This window comes from Oncorhynchus gorbuscha, linkage group LG04 (genome assembly GCF_021184085.1).
Source record: "Oncorhynchus gorbuscha isolate QuinsamMale2020 ecotype Even-year linkage group LG04, OgorEven_v1.0, whole genome shotgun sequence".
Classification (NCBI taxonomy): Eukaryota; Metazoa; Chordata; class Actinopteri; order Salmoniformes; family Salmonidae; genus Oncorhynchus; species Oncorhynchus gorbuscha.
In genome coordinates, this window is record NC_060176.1 from 58,903,500 (window position 1) to 58,921,869 (window position 18,370).

Consider the following 18,370-nt stretch of genomic DNA (forward strand, 5'->3'; position numbering starts at 1 on the left):
CTTTAAACAACAGCTATCTGAGCAGCTAACAGATTGCTGCAGCTGTACATAGTCCATCTGTAAATAGCCCACCCAATCTACCTACCTCATCCCTATATTGTTTTTATTTACTTTGCTGCTCTTTTGCACACCAATATCACTACTTACACACTATCATCTGCTCATCATCATCTGCTCATCTATCACTCCAGTGTTAATCTGCTAAATTGTCATTGCTTTGCTACTATGGCCTATTTTTTGCCATACCTCCTCATGCCATTTGCACACACTGTATATAGACTTTCTTTTTTTCTATTGTGTTATTGACTGTATGCTTGTTTATTCCGTGTAACTCTTTGTTGTTGTTTCTGTCGCACTGCTTTGCTTTATCTTGTCCAGGTCGCAGTTGTAAATGAGAACTTGTTCTCAACTAGCTTACCTGGTTAAATAAAAGGTGGGGGAAAAAATCCCTCTGTACTGGTACAGATCTACTACTCACACCACTCCTCTCAGGATCCCTCCCTCTGTTCTGGTACAGATCTACTACTCACACCACTCCTCTCAGGATCCCTCCCTCTGTTCTGGTACAGATCTACTACTCACACCACTCCTCTCAGGATCCCTCCCTCTGTTCTGGTACAGATCTACTACTCACACCACTCCTCTCAGGATCCCTCCCCCTTGACCCATCTTTCTCTACATATGAAAACTTCTGCACTACTCTAAGCCTGGAAACCTCAACCTTCTTCTCTTGCACATGACATTTCTGATCCCCAGCCCCGTGTGCACCCCTACAGTCAACACATGCCACTACACATTCCTTTGCCTCATGCACACTTCTCACACCTAGGAACCTTTATATTTAACTAGGCAAGTCAGTTAAGAACAAAATCTTACTTACAATGATAGGCTTCTCAGGGAACAGCAGCAGAACAACAATGTTTACCTTGTCAGCTCAGGGATTTGATCCAGCAACCTTTCAGTTACTGGCCCAAAGCTCTATGTTACCTGCCACCCCTACCTCCTACATACTCCTGCCACATGCCCATAAGCTTGACACCTGTAACAACGTAATGTATTCGGCACAAGAGCTAACTTTAATATCCTAACATCACTTTGTCAGGCAAAGACAACATCAAAACTCAATAGAACAGACAATGACTCCTCTATATCACCTCTCACTCCACACTGTCTGCGTCGCAGTAAACGACGAACATCACAAACACCGGGAATCTTCCCCTTCAGTTGGTTAACTTTAACATTTAGTGCTACCTCAGTAATCACTCCTTTTTAAAAATTATTATTATTATTATTTTTAACCTTTATTTAACCAGGCAAGTCAGTTAAGAACACATTTTTCTCCTTTCAATGGTGCCCTTTTCTTGAGAGCAAAACAATTCACATCTCTTGCCCCCATTCGTTTAACGCACAGCACCTGTTCCCTCTGACCAGCAGAAACACAAACAATTATCACAAGACCACTTCTGTTACCCTCACCAATTCCACAGCTTCCAACTCTGTTTTCACCCACCCTGAAACCACAAATGGATCAGCCAAAAGGCAAGGGTCCACTTTTTCCAAAAACTTCCCTCCTACTGTCACAGGCTCATCTTTACCCTCTTCACCACACCTACCACTTCGCCCGTATTCACGTCTTCAGCAAACTCTGCTTACACTTTGTACCATTTTTCTTTAACAAACCATCTCCCTTTTTCCCGCCATTTTTAACTGAGTCATGTTCACCCTCTGCCTCTCTTTTTCCCTCCACTCGTCCTCCGTATCCCAAGTATACATCTCCTCATGATAATACTGAACTTCTCCTGACATACATCTTGTTCTCGCCTTCACAAGGGACACCATTCAACCGGCTGTCACAATCTCCATACAATCAGCACAAACCCCTCGGAATGTAGTGCTCAACAGTGCATCCCTCTTATAAAGCAGCTGCTTCGTCTTGATGTCCTTTTTATCCATAGCTACCGCATGTTTTTCCATTTCAAACTAGTGCAACCTTCCAACCTCCATCCATCGTCCTAGCTATTCTGATCACAGGAAGTGTACACACCCACAATGATTTTTCATATTTCCAGTTGCACGCTGTGTTAGCTAATCCAAGTTTATAATTTTAAAAGGCTAATTGAACATTGGAAAACCCTTTTGCAATTGTTAGCACAGCTAAAAACTGTTCTGATTAAAGAAGCAATAAAACTGGCATTCTTTAGACTAGTTGAGTATCTGGAGCATCAGCATTTGTGGATTTGATTACAGGCTCAAAATGGCCAGAAACAAACACCTTTCTTCTGAAACTTATCAGTCTATTCATGTTCTGGGAAATTAAGGCTATTCCATGTGAAACATTGTCAATAAACTGAAGATCTTGTACAATGCTGTGTACTACTCCCTTCACAGAACAGCACAAACTGTCTCAAACCAGAATAGAAGGAGGAGTGGAGGTCCTGGTGCAAAACTGAGCAAGAGAACAAGTACTTTAGTGTCTAGTTTGAGAAACAGACGCCTCACAAGTCCTCAACTGGCAGCTTCATTAAATAGTACCCGCAAAACACCCGTCTCAATGTCAACGAGGAAGAGGCAACTCCGGGATGCTGGCCTTCTAGGCAGAGTTTCTGTGTCTGTTCCTTTTCCCATCTTAATATTTTATTTTTATTGGCCAGTTTGAGAGATGGATTTTTCTTTGCAACTCTACCTAGAAGGCTAGCATCCCGGAGTCGCCTCTTCACTGTTGTCATTGAGACGGGTGTTTTGCGGGTACTATTTAATGAAGTCCACTTGATCAATCGTTATTGCTCTAGTATCCTATGGTCTCACTGGTGTCAATGGCACATTTAGTCATTACATAGTAAAAAAAGTTTCAAATGCCATGGTTCACCGTGGTAGCCTAGACTCTAAAAAGTTTCACATGCCATGGTTCACCGTGGTAGCCTAGACTCTAAAAAGTTTCAAGTTGATAGGCCATTGTGGAGTGGATTTACAAAGGATTATAATGGACATGTACAATTAGATTTCCTGATTTATCAATAACTCAGCCATCTCTTAACCAATCCCTTAGCTTTTCCCAGCTAAGTTAAAAGATGTGGCATGGGCCCACATACCACATTTTGGAGTTATGGTTTGATGAGAATATACGTTTTCCAAAATCTTGGGACAGAGGGGCAGCTCAGGACAGAGGGGCATCTCAGGACAGAGGGGCATCTCAGGACAGAGGGGCATCTCAGGACAGAGGAGCATCTCAGGACAGAGGGGCATCTCAGGACAGAGGGGCAGCTCGGGACAGAGGGGCAGCTTAGGACAGAGGGGCAGCTCAGGACAGAGGGGCAGCTCAGGACAGAGGGGCATCTCAGGACAGAGGGGCATCTCAGGACAGAGGGGCATCTCAGGACAGAGGGCATCTCCAGAGGGGATCTCAGGAGGGAAGCCCAGGACTGAGGGGAAGCCTGGGACTGAGAGGAAGCCCGGGACTGAGGGAAGCCCGGTACTGAGAGGAAGCCCAGTACTGAGAGGAAGCCCAATACTGAGATGAAGCTCAGGCAGGTAGTAGGTTCGGGTAAATCCTGGTTGTCGGGCAGATCTAGAAGAGACTGGTTGTCGGGGAGATCTGGAAGAGACTGGTTGTCTGGCGGCGCTGGGCTGACTGGTGGCACTGGGCAGACTGGGAGCACTGGCGGCGCTGGGCAGACTGGGAGCACTGGGCAGACTGGGAGCACTGGCGGAGCTGGGCAGACTGGGAGCACTGGCGGAGCTGGGCAGACTGGGAGCACTGGCCGCGCTGGGCAGACTGGGAGCACTGGCCGTGCTGGGCAGACTGGGAGCACTGGCCGCGCTGGGCCGACTGGGAGCACTGGCGGTGCTGGGCAGACTGGAGACTCCGGCAGCGCAGGAGAGGAGAAAGGCTCTGGCTGTGCTAAACAGGCGGGAGACTCCAACAGCGCAGGAGAGGAGAAAAGCGCTGGCTGCGCTGAACAGGCGAGGCGCACTGGAGGCCTGGTGCGTGGTGCTGGAACTGGTGGTACTGGCGCGAGGACACCCACAGGAAGCCTGGTGCGGGGAGCTGCTACCGGAGGACTGGTGTGTAGAGGTGGCTCTAGACCGGACCGTGCAGGCGCACTGGAGCTCTTGAGCACCGAGCCTGCCCAAGCTTACCTGGCTCGATGCCCACTCTAGCCCGGCCAATAGGAAGAGCTGGTATGTGCCGCACCGGGCTATGCTCCCGCACTGAAAACACAGTGCGCTCCATAGCATAACACGGTGCCTGCCCGGTCTCTCTAGCCCAACGGTGAGCACAGGGAGTTTCCGCAGGTCTCCTACCTGGCATAACTATTCTCCCTTCTAGTCCCCCCCCCCAATAATTTTTTGGGGCTGCTTTTCAGGTTTCCTTGCCAACCGTGTTCCCTCGTATTGCCGGCTCTTATCTCCGACTGCCTCTGCTCTCCTCAGTGCCTCCACCTGTTCCCATGGGAGGCGATCTCTTCCGGCCAATATCTCCTCCCAAGTGTAACAACTTTACCATCCAACACGTCTTCCCATGTCCATTCTCCGAATAATTCATCCTCCCTTTGCTGCTCCAGCTGTCGCTGCCTGTTTAAACCAGCGCCTCTCCGTTTTAGCCGGCGTGTCTTTTTCTTTGACTCGATTCGCCTGTAGCCCTCTTCACACTGCTGAAGCGAATCCCAGGCGGGCGCCTGCACTCTCTCTGGGTCGGCCGCCCACCTGTCGATTTCTTCCCACGTCGTATACTCCATGCCTTTACCTTCCATAACGTCCTCCTTTAGCTCCTGCCAGTTCACACGCTGCTCGGTCTGTGAGTGGTGGGTGTTTCTGTAACAACATTGGTCTGTTGTAAGAAGAGAGTCAGACCGAAATGCAGCATGTCGGTTACTCATGACTTTAATGAATGAAAACGGTACATGAAATAACTGAAATACGAAAACAACAAACGAAACGTGAAACTAATTACAGCATATCTGGTGACTACTACACAGAGACAGGTACAAACACCCACAAAATACAAAGCGATCTCAGGCTACCTAAATACGGTTCCCAATCAGAGACAACGATAAGCACCTGACTCCAATTGAGAATCGCCTCAGGCAGCCAAGCCTATACAACACCCCTAATTAGCCGCAATCCCAAATACTACAAACCCCAATACGAAAAACAACATATAAACCCATGTCACACCCTGGCCTACCCAAACATATAACAAAAACACAAAATACAATGACCAAGGCGTGACATCAAGACTCTAGATCAAACGGAGCGACGGATATGAGTGTTTAAGTTAGACTGCTTATAATAGCGTCAACTATAGGCCAATGAGTGCCGTTCTTTTTGAATATATTTTCCTCATGGCCTTTAGTGTCTGTGTGCCAAATTAGAAAAGAGGTTACCAATCTATTCTTAAGTTGTTTGACCATGTCAAGGAAAACAATAAGAAGTCAGAGTATAACAATAGGTTTGACAACTTCACTGTGAACTCCTAATTATCAGTCAATTGAAGTTGGTGAGTTCAAAACACCTTTATTAGGTATAACACACATTGACGCAGAATACGTTTTTTAAAACTTTCCCACGTAGACAGTCATGCACAGTCTATACAAAAAGCTCAACATTAAGATGAGGCATGTGCTGAACAGTGGGCTAATAGAAAACAGAGATCCCAGCGAGTAGAGTAACAGGAGAATGAGTAATGTGCGATAACTCGCAAATGTGCGCAGGGTAAGGCGTGGCCGCAGGTGGTAGTCGTCCTGGCTTTGCTGTGTCACTGTACTCCTTGGGAACCTTCCTTTTACAGTGGAGGTGATAAGGTAGTGTTGTCCCAGCCTTCCCAGGAGGTTCTGTTGTGAGCACAGATCGTTCATGTGTCCTTCAAGCTGCAGGACAAAATTTTCAAGTAATTTAGTCAATACATGTATCCCTGTACTACTACCAATCATTATAGGTAGGCCTATTGTATGCCATATGCACTGAGTATACAAAACATAAGAACACCTTCCTAATATTGAGTTGCACCCCCTTTTAACCTCAGAACAGCCTCAATTAGTCAGAGCATAGACTCTACAAGGTGTTGAAAGCCTTCCACAGGGATGCTGGCCCATGTTGACTCCAATGCTTCCCGCAGTTGTGCCAATTAAATATTTTGTTTTGCCCATTCACCGTCTGAATGGCACACATACAAAAGTCATGTCTCAATTGTCATAAGGCTTAAAAATCCTTCTTTAACCTGTCTCCTCCCCTTCATTTACACTGATTGAAGTGGATTTAGTGACACCAATAAGGGATCATAGCTTTCACCTGGATTAACCTGGTCAGTCATTGTCTATATATATATATATATATATATATATATATATATATATATATATATATATATATATAAAATAGTGTTCCTAATTAATCATTATAGAAATATTAAATTGCATATAAAGTCAGACCCAAAGGCATCATGCCCATAGGGGGCACAGGGGCACGTGACCCCTCAGATTTGTCATGTAAAATAAAACATAATTTTAAAAAGTTAAATTTTTTGTTGTTGTAATACTGTAATACTACTAGCCAATTAGCAATTTTATTAAGTTAGACAATTAGCAGATACAGTAGGTTCCCAATCTCCCAACCTCATAACTATGTACCAATACGCCATTTCAGGATATCAATCAAGTTCAAGTAGCGAGCTTGTCTAACTGTCTTAGCTGGTATGATTGCTGGCAAGGTTGGTACACTTTAGAACAGCAAGCAATTACTAAATGTATTGAATAAGACTCACATTCCTTTCAATATTTTACCCAGTAGAGGTATATTTATATATGCAGAAAAATAATGATAGAATTAAGCATGATGATTATGGTTCTAGATTGCAAGAAAAAGATGTTTCAGGTGTTTGAAAAATGCCAACTTCTCCAATTTCCACCCCCCATCCATCCTCACGCACTTTGTGCCCCCTCAGATTTTGGGGGTGCATGAAGCCCCCTGGTAAGACTCCCCACTTACTTTGTTATTGATTAGTGTGGCGATCCAAAACATAAGCTGCACCAAGACTGCGTTTTCATAGCTTCTCACAGGCTGCAGCTCTGGGTCCCCTTGATACTCAATATCAAATCTGCGAAGGCCATTGATAATCTGCAATAGAACACAATTACAATGTACATTTATGTATTGCACCGTATGCACATCATTCATTTTGATTGCAGTAGTTATTTTCACCTGCATTCTGCCAAGGTCGGTCAGGATCAGCCCGTTTTCACTGTGAATACAGTCAGGGAGCTGCTTGGATTCCTCCACTGACCCCATGCTCATCATCATCTGAGATAGATGACCTGTGTTGAGCTACATAACAACCACAAATGATTTGAGACATCACTTTAACATTGGTTAGTACTACTTGATAATAATAACCAATATCATATCATCTTCTCACGTTGAAAACCTGATTGAGGTGGTCCACCGTTTTCTTTAGTAGCTCCACTGTCTTCATGTCAGACTTGGTCATGTCATTCCCCCCACTTTCTGAATTGGTTTTAAGAATCAACCTCTTCCAGGAACAGAGAAACTGGCAAACTGATACATTGGCTGGCGGATCCAATGTGGTTTTTGCAGTCTGTTGGGCCTGCATTAGTCTCTGGACCAGTTTCAGCACCTACAAGGTTCAGAATATAGGAAAGCATTTGTGACCACTATCCATATTTGGTAGATTGCAGCACCCTCAGTCGAATTGTCTTTCTTGTCATTCACTTGTCCTTAATGGGACTTACCTCGGCTCGCATTTCTACCCCAAACATTTGTAGTTTCTTGTTATTGATGTGAGTCTTGAGCAGGGCCGATATTTCAGTGGGATGCACCTGCGATGCCATCAGAGTGGATGGGAGGAGGGGACCCTGATGCAATAGCAATTTTTCTCCTGTAAACAAAATGTATGGAGAAAACAAATCTTGAGAGGTCTAATGTTGTTCATTGTGATTGAGTGACGGTGCCCTTCAACTAAAAACAATTGTGGTTATCATTTTGGTAATAATTGTGGTTACCATTTTGGTAATAATTGTGGTTACCATTTTCAATCAATTCTGGAAGACTGGTTTGGGCAAATACTTTTGTCATCCTGAAAACCATGGTTGCATTGTCGACGTTGACGAGGTCGACATGAGCAAATCTTTTCAAGAAGAAGCTGAATAGCCTGGTGTACATGAGAATATTCTCCTGGATGAAAGAGGCCCTAAGAGACAAAGACAGCTTTATGTTAGCACACACACTCTTCAACCCAATGCTGTGTCTGAGCTATAACACTACTGAACACACACACAACATATCTTACCATTTCTCTTTGTTTTCACTGTACACATGTTTTTGGTATCTCCAGGGCTGGATGTAACTAAGCCACGTCTCCAATACCTGTATTGAGAAACGGCTCATTCAAAACCACTTCTCTTATACATACATTCAGAACGCCTACAGTAGGATACCTTCCAAAACCAGCTAGAAACACTGCAAATTAAGCAATAACATGGCCAAATGTCAAAGACAGACCAAATGTAAATCCAATGTAGAACTTAAGTGTGCACTCACTGCTCTGAAGGATGTCTCCATAGGCCACTGTTTGAAGCAGTGCAGCAAGAGAAGGTACAACCTCTGTACATATTCTGATGTGACCACTCTGGGTTTCAATAACAACATATTGTTAATATCATCATTATCATTATCCTCATCATCATCATCATTGTAAAAAACACTAAAGTGGGTATTCACCTTTTAAAATCTTCTGAGAGATAGGTTTCTGAGTGGGCAGAAGGTAAGATATCAGACTGGTCTAGTTTTGTTTTTCCAGAGAGGGCATGCATGTGCTTTACCAGCTGTCTCACCACCAGTATGTGCTCCTCTGTGATGACAGAGACCTGCAGGTTTACAGACAAGTGCTTATCATTAAAATGTAGAATTCAGAATCCATTAGATTAACAATGTGAATGTTAGTCATGAAGAATGAGTCATCGAAGGAAGGTAGGAAAGACCTCATTAAGCTTCTGGTGTGTCTCCAAGGGGAAATGTGGCAGCCATATCTCCAAAAATATCTAAAGCAGGGACAATGAACAAGGCCATACAATGACTCAACAACTACACCTTTGCGAGACAAGCCAAGATTGCTATATTAAAAGTGTCTCTGTCCAAACCAGATTTTTCTCAATCACCTGTAGCATAGTCCCTGATCTCCAGATACTCTGATTGGTTGTCTCAGCGTTAACAGGGCACTGGCATTTCAACAGGCCTTTGCTTGTTTCACTATACCTAGAGGACCTGGGGAACCATCAAAACAAGCGTTATCAAATATTACATTTCATATTTGCCCTATATTGATAGATGATGTGCTGATCTTATAATGCATTGTGAAAGGCACAGGCTAGCTATACAGCACCTTGGAATGTGTGAGGTCAAGGTGCCTTTGACATCTGAGTGAGGGGATCCTTCTGTAGGGAGGAAGTGTTTGAAATATTCATCCACCAAGGCAAAGTAGACACTGTTTGAGATGGAGGTTTGCTGCGCTGAGTGGTGATCCTAATTTAACAATTCAAAACAGAGAACACCCAGGTTACAACATGAGATAGCATTGGCAATGGATTGACTTTATTCATATTTGACACAAATGAAATGGAATAGCACTTCAGCCTACCCTCTGTGTAATGACACTTGTGGCAAAATAAAACATGAAGTACTCAAAGGCATCTGGTGAGAGTTAAGAACAACGCTAAACTAAAGTGGACAAAGTTCAATAATACTTAGTAATAGTCAAACATTGTAAAAAAGGATACTGAGTGACAATCTCTGATGATTCTGAGAGGGTAATTTATTGAGGAAAATCCGTCTATTTGAAATGACCCCCTTGTGGATGGAAATTAAAATGAAAGAGAAAACAAACTCAGCATTCATACAGGAATATAGACCAATAGGCATTTAACTACTGATATTGTGTTGCAATTATTGCTAACGCAATGACATTGTGAAGTATGCTGAAATAACACTGCACAATTAGCATTTACAGTCGCATCTGAAAGTATTGGTGCCCTTGATAAAGATGAGCAAAAAAAGACTAATAAACAAATACAAATAAAAATGATTGTCACCTATTTTCAATACTTTGTGTACCCTCCCCGTGTGAGGATAACAGCACTTAGCCCTTTTCTATAATGTTATATGAGATTAAAGAACACATTGGGAGGGATCTTAGACTATTCCTCCATACAGAATCTTTCCAGATCCTTTCCAGATCCTTCAAATCACAAGTTTTCAAGGGAGACTAATTTTGTGGCCAATTAACCATTGAATGTGTGCTTGGGGTCATTGTCTTGCTGGAAGATCAACTTTCAGGTCAAGTTCTGTAATTCTCCAACTGTGGGACTAGTCTTTGTCTCCCGGACCATCATCCTCGCTGTGCATGGAGAAAATATACATTTGGGTCCTCTACCATGCAAGTTTACACCGTTCCAATGGTTTTAAACTTTGTAATTGTTGCCCTAATAGTGGTAAGTGATATATTTGTTTTTTCAGTAGTTTTTGTTGTTGTACCTATTGCCTGATTTATGAAAGTCACCAACCATTTCTCTCTTTTAATTTGTGAGTTCTTTGCCTTTCCCCACGGTGACGGATGACAAATGGATTTTACATGTGTGTGACCAAATGTATACCCCAGTGAAACAGGAAGCCATGAAAGGTCACAATACAGTTTCTTGAACTGAGATTAATTTTAAACAGTATAATGTTAATGCAGATTAAATTGTTTGATTTATTTATAAGAATCGTTAGGGTGCCAATCATTTTAACACCAAGATTTTTTTTACTGGTTAAACAAAATCTCTTTCTCTGAGCAATTAGTATAAAATAATATACTTTTGCCTACAATATAGCTTGGTACCAATAATTTCAGATGTGACTGTACTGTATGTTGAAAACTTACAGGTAAATTGGCGACTTGGATCTCAAAGTTGTAGTCTTCAGCTTGAAGTTTATAAACAAGTTTCAGCATTGGGCCACTGCAAAAAAATATTGTATGTTGGTGAAAACTTCACTTCCATGTTTATTAGTATACTGTAGGTGTAATACACATTAGTAATTTAATATTATCGATAGCAAGTTGTGGAATGTCTCAAATCACAGACAGGTCCACCTTGGTTGTAGGAACTCCAGTACATTGCTGTAGTCACTGCTGTGGGCTTGCAGAGAAGAAAGACTCCAACCAACAGTGCTGCCATCCAGGCTGCCAACAACCCTCTCCACCATCCAGGGGAAGATAACACATAGCTCCTGTATGAGGCCAAACAGCATCGTTAACACATCCCACACTCAGTTTATACATGTATATGCTACGCTACCTGATTTGAAGAGGAGTTGTGCTATGACACAGTGGCCATCTGAAATCTTTGCATACTGAGAAGCTAGAGGACAATTTGCAACAGGAAGCAGCATATGTAATAATATAATAATAATGGTACAGCTGTCTGAATGGCTGTGTCCAGACAGTCACAGTAACTCATTGTCTACATCAGCATGAAACAGCAACTGGCTGATCCTCTCTGACATTTACTCTACACATGGCCAATACCAAGCAACTTTTTCATACCGCTTGCAGCTTGTGTGTGAATACATAACCCACGTATGTTAAAACGTTCAAATACAATGTCTTTATGGAAATTGGTGTAGTAGCTAGCAGGGGTGCAACTTTGGTTTTAGAAGTGAGGTGGACATACAGTAGCAGACAAAAGTTTGGACACACCTACTCATTCAAGGGTTTTTCTTTGTTTTTACAATTTCTACACTGTAGAATAGTAGTGAAGACATCAAAACTATGAAATAACGCATATGGACTCATGTAGTAACCAAGAAGGTGTTAAACAAATCTAAATATATTTTACATTTGAGATTCTTCAATGTAGCCACCCTTTGCCTTGACGACAGCTTTGCACACTCTTGGCATTCTCCCAGCCAGCTTCATGAGGTAGTCAACTGGAATGCATTTCAATTCATTAACAGGTGTGCCTTGTTAAAAGCAAAAACCATCAAGCGCAATGGTGAAACTTGCTCTCATGAGGACGGCCACAGGTAAGGAAGTCCCAGAGTTACCTCTGCTGCAGAGGATAAGTTCATTAGAGTTGACTGAACCTCAGATTGCAGCCCAAATAAATGCTTCACAGAGTTCAAGTAACAGACACATCTCAACATCAACTACTCAGAGGAGACTGCATGAATCAGGCCATCATGGTCTAATTGCTACATAGAAACCACGATTAAAGAACACCAATAATAAGAAGAGTCTTGCTTGGGCCAAGAAACACGAGCAATGGACATTGAGATTTTTGGTGACAACCACTGTGTCTTTGTGAGACGCAGAGTAGGTGAACAGATGATATCCGCATGTGTGGTTCCCACCATGAAGCATGGAGGAGGAGGTGTGATTGTGGGGTGGTGCTTTTCTGGTGACACCGTCAATGATTTATTTAGAATTCAAGGCACGCTTAACCAGCATGGCTACCACAGCATTCTGCAGTGATACGCAATCCCATTTGGTTTGCGTTTAGTGGGATTATCATTTGTTTTTCAACAGGACAATGACCCAACACACCTCCAGGCTGTGTAAGGGCTATTTTACCAAGAAGGAGAGTGATGGAGGGCTGCATCAGATGACCTGGCCTCCGCAATCACCCAACCTCAACCCAATTGAGATGGTTTAGGATGAGTTGCACTACAGAGTGATGGAAAAGCAGCGAACAAGTGCTCAGCATTTGTGGGAACTCCTTCAAGACTGTTGGAAAATCATTCCTCGTGAAGCTTGTTGAGAGAATGCCAAGAGTGTGGCTACTTTGAAGAACCTAAATATAACATATATTTTAATTTGTTTACTACATGATTCCATATGTGTTATTTCATAGTTTTGATGTCTTCACTATTATTCTACAATGTAGAAAATTGTCAAAATAAAGAAAAACCCTTGAATGAGTAGGTGTGTTCATATTTAAAAAAAAATGCAATTTCAGAATGTCCCCAGTGAATGTAGTGCCCCTGGTAGTTAGCCATAGAATTGCAAGTTGCAACAGCAATACTGTGATATAATGAAATTAATGAGGACGATACTACAGTATTCACATCATCTCTAGATACAGTATAATTCAGTTGATTGTTTAGCTACCTTGACAGGTTTATCATCAATGTATTTTGTCATCTCTGTGCATTGCTGTGGGAGTGACTTGATTGTCCAATCTGTCTTCAGATGATCCTGCATGGTAGAACACTCAATCATTAACATCAGCTTTAAAATCCTCTGCTAAAATAAAATCTTGAGCATTTTAAGATTTGAGATTTAAGATTTGTCTTGACTCACCGAAGAGGACATGACTGCAATGTAGTATTCCCATAAAACGCTTATCAGGAAAAGTAAACAAGAGATGAAAACACAGTATTGAAGTCAAATAATCAGTTTAAAACATTTCCTTTACTATCTTGTGCACTTTTAGTTCAGACCGTTGTGCCAATGTTTTTGTATGATCATGTCTTTAGAGACTTCTGTGTATGACAGCTGTCCTCTGCAACAGTTGCTTGTGGGCCCTCCACATGTCATTTATTCTGCACCCAGCCCCAAGTCTAGCTGGAGGTGGATATTCCATGTGGATGGGGTTCAGTCAAAGAACCAATTCAGAGAATTTTGCATTTTTTAAAACACCCGAACCAGCTCTCTCCTGCTATGTAGAGCCATAACCATTATGTCTAATTATATGTCATAAATAAATCATGTCTATTTTTCTGCGTAGGTTGTCTAAGAATGCCTCTTTACCGTTCAATAGTCATTTTAATTAAGGTTGCACATAGATTTTTTAAAGAACTTTATGCCTTGGGAGTTTAGTACAAGTGCCACATTGGTATATTGTAAGGCTGTGGCGATACCAGTATCGCAGTATTTTTTATTATAAATGACACTCTATAGCAATAAGGCTCAATGGATAGAAGAATCCCACCAATCCATCTGCAGAGTTGAACTCTATTTCCATATGTCCATGGTTATTTATTGCCAGGATTGAATATTCATTAGATAGTCACACAATGTCACAATAGTATAATTGGTAACATTTCCTATAAATTCCACTCTTCATAATGCATTATGAGCCCATTTATAATGCCTCATGAGCTATGCATAAATCCGAAATGAAGACCAACATACAGAAATGCACACACGCACACAAACAAAAGCACAAAGCACTGTACTTTCACTCCATGTGTTCTAAGTTTTAATGTGTATTCATCCATCACAAATGCCCAGTGGAGGCCAAGTTCTTCCCCTGAAGTGGAAGGCAAAACACAGCAGTTCAATCAATGGCTGATTAATCATTCTAATTTCATCACTTTCAGCCAAGCATTATTATAATCACATCCCACCCAGGCATTCAATATAGCATTGTTCACTGCAGGAATGGCAGGCTGCTCTAAATCATTCTGATGTGGCTGCAGTGTCCTGCTATTTCCCACCAAACTCAATTTACTCCCCATTTTTATGCCATGTGGTCATGAATGATCAATTTCCCATCCCAATTTTTGGCCAATCTGCCAGAGATGAGTTCCCCGGCCAATATAGTCTTTGTGCACACACCTGTCTACTCGGGTGCTGCTGTGGATCTCAGATCTCAGCTTCATTTCATTGATATCCTCAGGTTTCACGTTTTATTAGTGATATGTACAGGATACACATGGTGTACACCATCCAACGAAATGCTTAGGTTCTTTCTCGACAATGCAACAATAATAATAAATATTTAAATATAAGAATAGGAACAAAGTAAATGGCTCAGTAGAAAATATATTTTAAGTATAATACAGGGAAGCACAATTTATAGTACAATATTCACACATGTATCAGAGAAAGTGGGGATTGGGGGCAAGTGTTTGTAAGGGTTTTCATGTGGTGAAGGAGAAGCGGACCAAAAGGCGGCGTGGTGGTTATACATGTTCTTTAATAAAGGAACTAGACATTAAATAACTAACAAAACAATAAATGTGCGAAAACCTAAACAGTCCTATCTGGTGCAAACACAGAGACAGGAACAATCACCCACAAAACCCAACACAAAACAGGCTACCTAAATATGGTTCCCAATCAGAGACAATGACTAACACCTGCCTCTGATTGAGAACCATATCAGGCCAAACATAGAAATAGACAAACCAGACACACAACATAGAATGCCCACCCAGCTCACGTCCTGACCAACACTAAAACAAGGAAAACACATACGAACGATGGTCAGAACGTGACAGTGTTTAAATTATGCAGTATTAGCTATAGGATGCAAGAGTCTGGTTGCAGCATTTGCGATGTGTGTGTAGCATGAATGTACAGTGTGTGTGTGTGTGTGTGCGTGTTTGTGCATGCGTGAGTACGTGTGTGGATGTGTGTCTGTCTGGGTGTGTGCATGAGTGAGTGCATGTGTGCTAAGGTGTGGAGAACCAGAGCTTGGTTCTGATGGTTCTGATGGCTTGTAGATAGAAACTATCTCTATCAGACCTCACGCTCCGATACCGTCTGACCGACGGTAAGGGAGAGAACAAACAGCTTGTGTCTGGGGTTTGTGTGTCCTTGATGATGCTGCTAGACTTCCTCAGCCATCGTTTCAAGTAGATGTCCTGGATGGGTGGGAACAAGCCCCCAGTGATGTACTGGGCTTTCTTCACCACCCGCTGGAGGGCCTTGCGGTTCATTCCTGTACCAGGCTGTAACACAACTGGTCAGGTCGCTCTCGATGGGGCAGCAGTAGTTTTTGGAGAGGATGTGGGTGGCGTGACGAATTTCTTCAACCACCTTAGGAAGTATAGGTTGTTCCTTCTTGACAAGAGTGGTGATGTTGTTGGTCCATGTCAAGTCCTCGGTGATGTGGACACCGACTACCTTAAAGCTGCTAACTCTCTCTACTCCGGTCCGGTTGATGTAGATCGGGACGTGTTCCAGTGGTGTCAGCTCAGCTAAACCTAGGGTATGGCAAAGTGTGTGTGTGTGTGTGTGTGTGGGGGGGGGGGGGTTGAAGCTCATTTACTCCATTTCTTCACAATTTAAAAACTCTCAAATGATATTTAGAGAACAGCAAAAACAAACAAAAATGACCCCAGCTATTAACACTGCAATATTAGGTTTAAAGGTCTGTGGGATGACATATACAATGTCAACCACTGCTCAACCTCCTCACAAATGTACTAATTTACTGGTGGAATGGTGCATACAGTGCAACGTGAAATACTGTAGATGCATAACACACGCTATCAAGTCACCACAAGGCTGACTTCAAATGCCGACATCCATAGGCTGCCCGTGAGTTTGGGAAGCAATTTTTTTCATCACAGAATTGCATATTTACAGAGCTGCTGGAAAACGTGGCAAGACCGTATTTTCCCCAGTACTTTTCAAAAGCAGCAGCACCGACTGGGCCAGTAACCTCTCAGTACATTTTTGTGTTACAGTTCGACATTTACCTAATCTGTCGCAGTCTACCATTGAAAACCATTGAAGACTACATGCAGAAAGTTGTGCTATTTGTATTTGAGCAATATGGGGTGCGTTCGTAAATTCACTCTGTCTGTTCGTAAATTCTGAGAATTTAGCTCTCAGATCGTTCAGAGTGCACACTTGACGCTCTAGCCGTGGAGTAGGGTTGATCCACAGATATTTCACCAGATGTATAATTGGGAAGCATCTGGTTGGCGTTTCCACTCACTACCAAATATGGCGATGAAAGGAAGCCCAGTAGTGAGAGCGAGATGAATTTTGGCCAACATTCTGCTAATTTTCTCATTAATTAAACATTTAATCTCCATAAAGTTTTCTGTTTCCAAAATTGGAATCTGTAACAAACAGAGTGGACTGCATTTTGAAGACTTTACCTAAAGTTTCAAAATAATGGGTTGTTTAGAAGGAGTGCAAGGGTGAATTGAGTTATTTCACACATGCACTTCACAGAGTAGACGTTCCATAATAGAAATATGCTAATAAATGCTCAAATGCACCAATAATTATACAAATCTTTGTTTTTTCCAAGTGTTCTGACCTCACAAAGGCAGTCAAGCACCCAAGCTAACTGGCTAAAGTTTTGCTCACCCTAGTAGAGCTGGTTAGAGTGTTTTCGTCTTATCTAGAGAGATAGTGGCTGTAACTGTGTAATGGCAAGAATTGAATTCAGTTTTTTAGCCAATGTTTACTTACACGTGCCATAACAACCACGTAGTGTTTGTAAATTCCTTAATTATTCTGCTCTCTGGCACTCTCAAACTAATTTACGAATGCACTCATGATTGTCCTTCATTCAAGCACCACTATGCTCACGTGAGTCACAACTTGGTAATAGCATGGCGCCAACAAAGATGGTCACCTCGCTTCGAGTTCTTATGACACTATGCAGTATTTCGTTTTTAATGTATATTTATATTTCTTAAATTGTAACCCCAGGAAATCTTAAGTCGTAATACAGCTGGGAAGAATTATTGGATATAAAAGCAACGTCAACGTCAACATTACGACCAGGAATACGACTTTCCTGAAGCGAATACTCTGTTCGGACCACCACCCAGGACAATGGATCTATTTCTAGTAGGTGATCCAAGGGGGCACTCAGAGTGTCGTGCCAGGAAAATAACTTCTCACTCAACGTCAACAAAACAAAGGAGATGATCGAGGACTTCAGGAAACAGCAGAGGGAGCACCCTCCTATCCACATCGAAGGGACAGCAGTAGAGAAGCTGGAAAGTTAAGTTCCTCTGCGTACACATCACAGACTAAATGAAATGGTCCACTCACACAGACAGTGTGGTGAAGAAGATGCAACAGTGCCTCTTCAACCTCAGGAGGCTCGATGAATATGGCTTGTCACCCAAAACCCTGACAGACTTTTACAGATGCACAATAGAGAGCATCCTGTCGGGCTGTATCACAGCCTGGTATGGCAACTGCACCGCCCTAAACCACAAGGCTATCCAGAGGGTGGTGCGGTCTGTACATTGCATCACCGGAGGAAACTACCTGGCCTCCATGCCACCTACAGCACCTGATGTCACAGGAAGGCCAAGAATGATCAACCATCCGAGCCACTGCCTGTTCACACCGCTACCATCCAGAAGGCGAGGTCAGTGCAGGTGCATCAAAGCTGGGACCGAGAGACTGAAAAACACACAAGGCCATCAAACTGCTAAACAGCCATCACTAACTCAGAGAGGCTGCTGCCTACATTGAGACACGATCACTGGACACTTTAATAAATGGATCACTAGTCACTTTATATAATGCACTCTAAATAATGCCACTTTAATAATGTTTACATATCTTTTACATTACTCATATCACATGTATATACTATATTTTATACCATCTATT

The 18,370-nt window shown here is 42.5% G+C and overlaps 2 protein-coding genes across 2 annotated transcripts; both read right to left on the bottom strand.

Moving 5' to 3' along the window:
- Positions 1-5,111: 5,111 nt before the first annotated feature.
- On the bottom strand, positions 5,112-9,272 carry LOC124033338 (sphingomyelin phosphodiesterase 4-like). The gene is made up of 11 exons (XM_046345335.1): positions 9,171-9,272; positions 8,994-9,053; positions 8,734-8,879; positions 8,554-8,641; positions 8,303-8,379; positions 8,040-8,203; positions 7,746-7,891; positions 7,412-7,630; positions 7,198-7,320; positions 6,985-7,113; positions 5,112-5,867 (listed from the first exon to the last, which is right to left on the bottom strand). Exons 1-11 carry the CDS (start codon positions 9,177-9,179, stop codon positions 5,553-5,555), a joined length of 1,476 nt encoding a protein of 491 aa, XP_046201291.1. The 5' UTR covers positions 9,180-9,272; the 3' UTR covers positions 5,112-5,552.
- Positions 9,273-10,289: 1,017 nt separating this feature from the next.
- On the bottom strand, positions 10,290-13,536 carry LOC124033013 (sphingomyelin phosphodiesterase 4-like). The gene is made up of 5 exons (XM_046344940.1): positions 13,349-13,536; positions 13,157-13,243; positions 11,141-11,277; positions 10,931-11,006; positions 10,290-10,325 (listed from the first exon to the last, which is right to left on the bottom strand). The coding sequence occupies exons 1-5, from the start codon at positions 13,358-13,360 to the stop codon at positions 10,290-10,292; spliced, it is 348 nt and encodes a 115-aa protein (XP_046200896.1). The 5' UTR covers positions 13,361-13,536.
- Between the last annotated feature and the right edge of the window lie 4,834 nt (positions 13,537-18,370).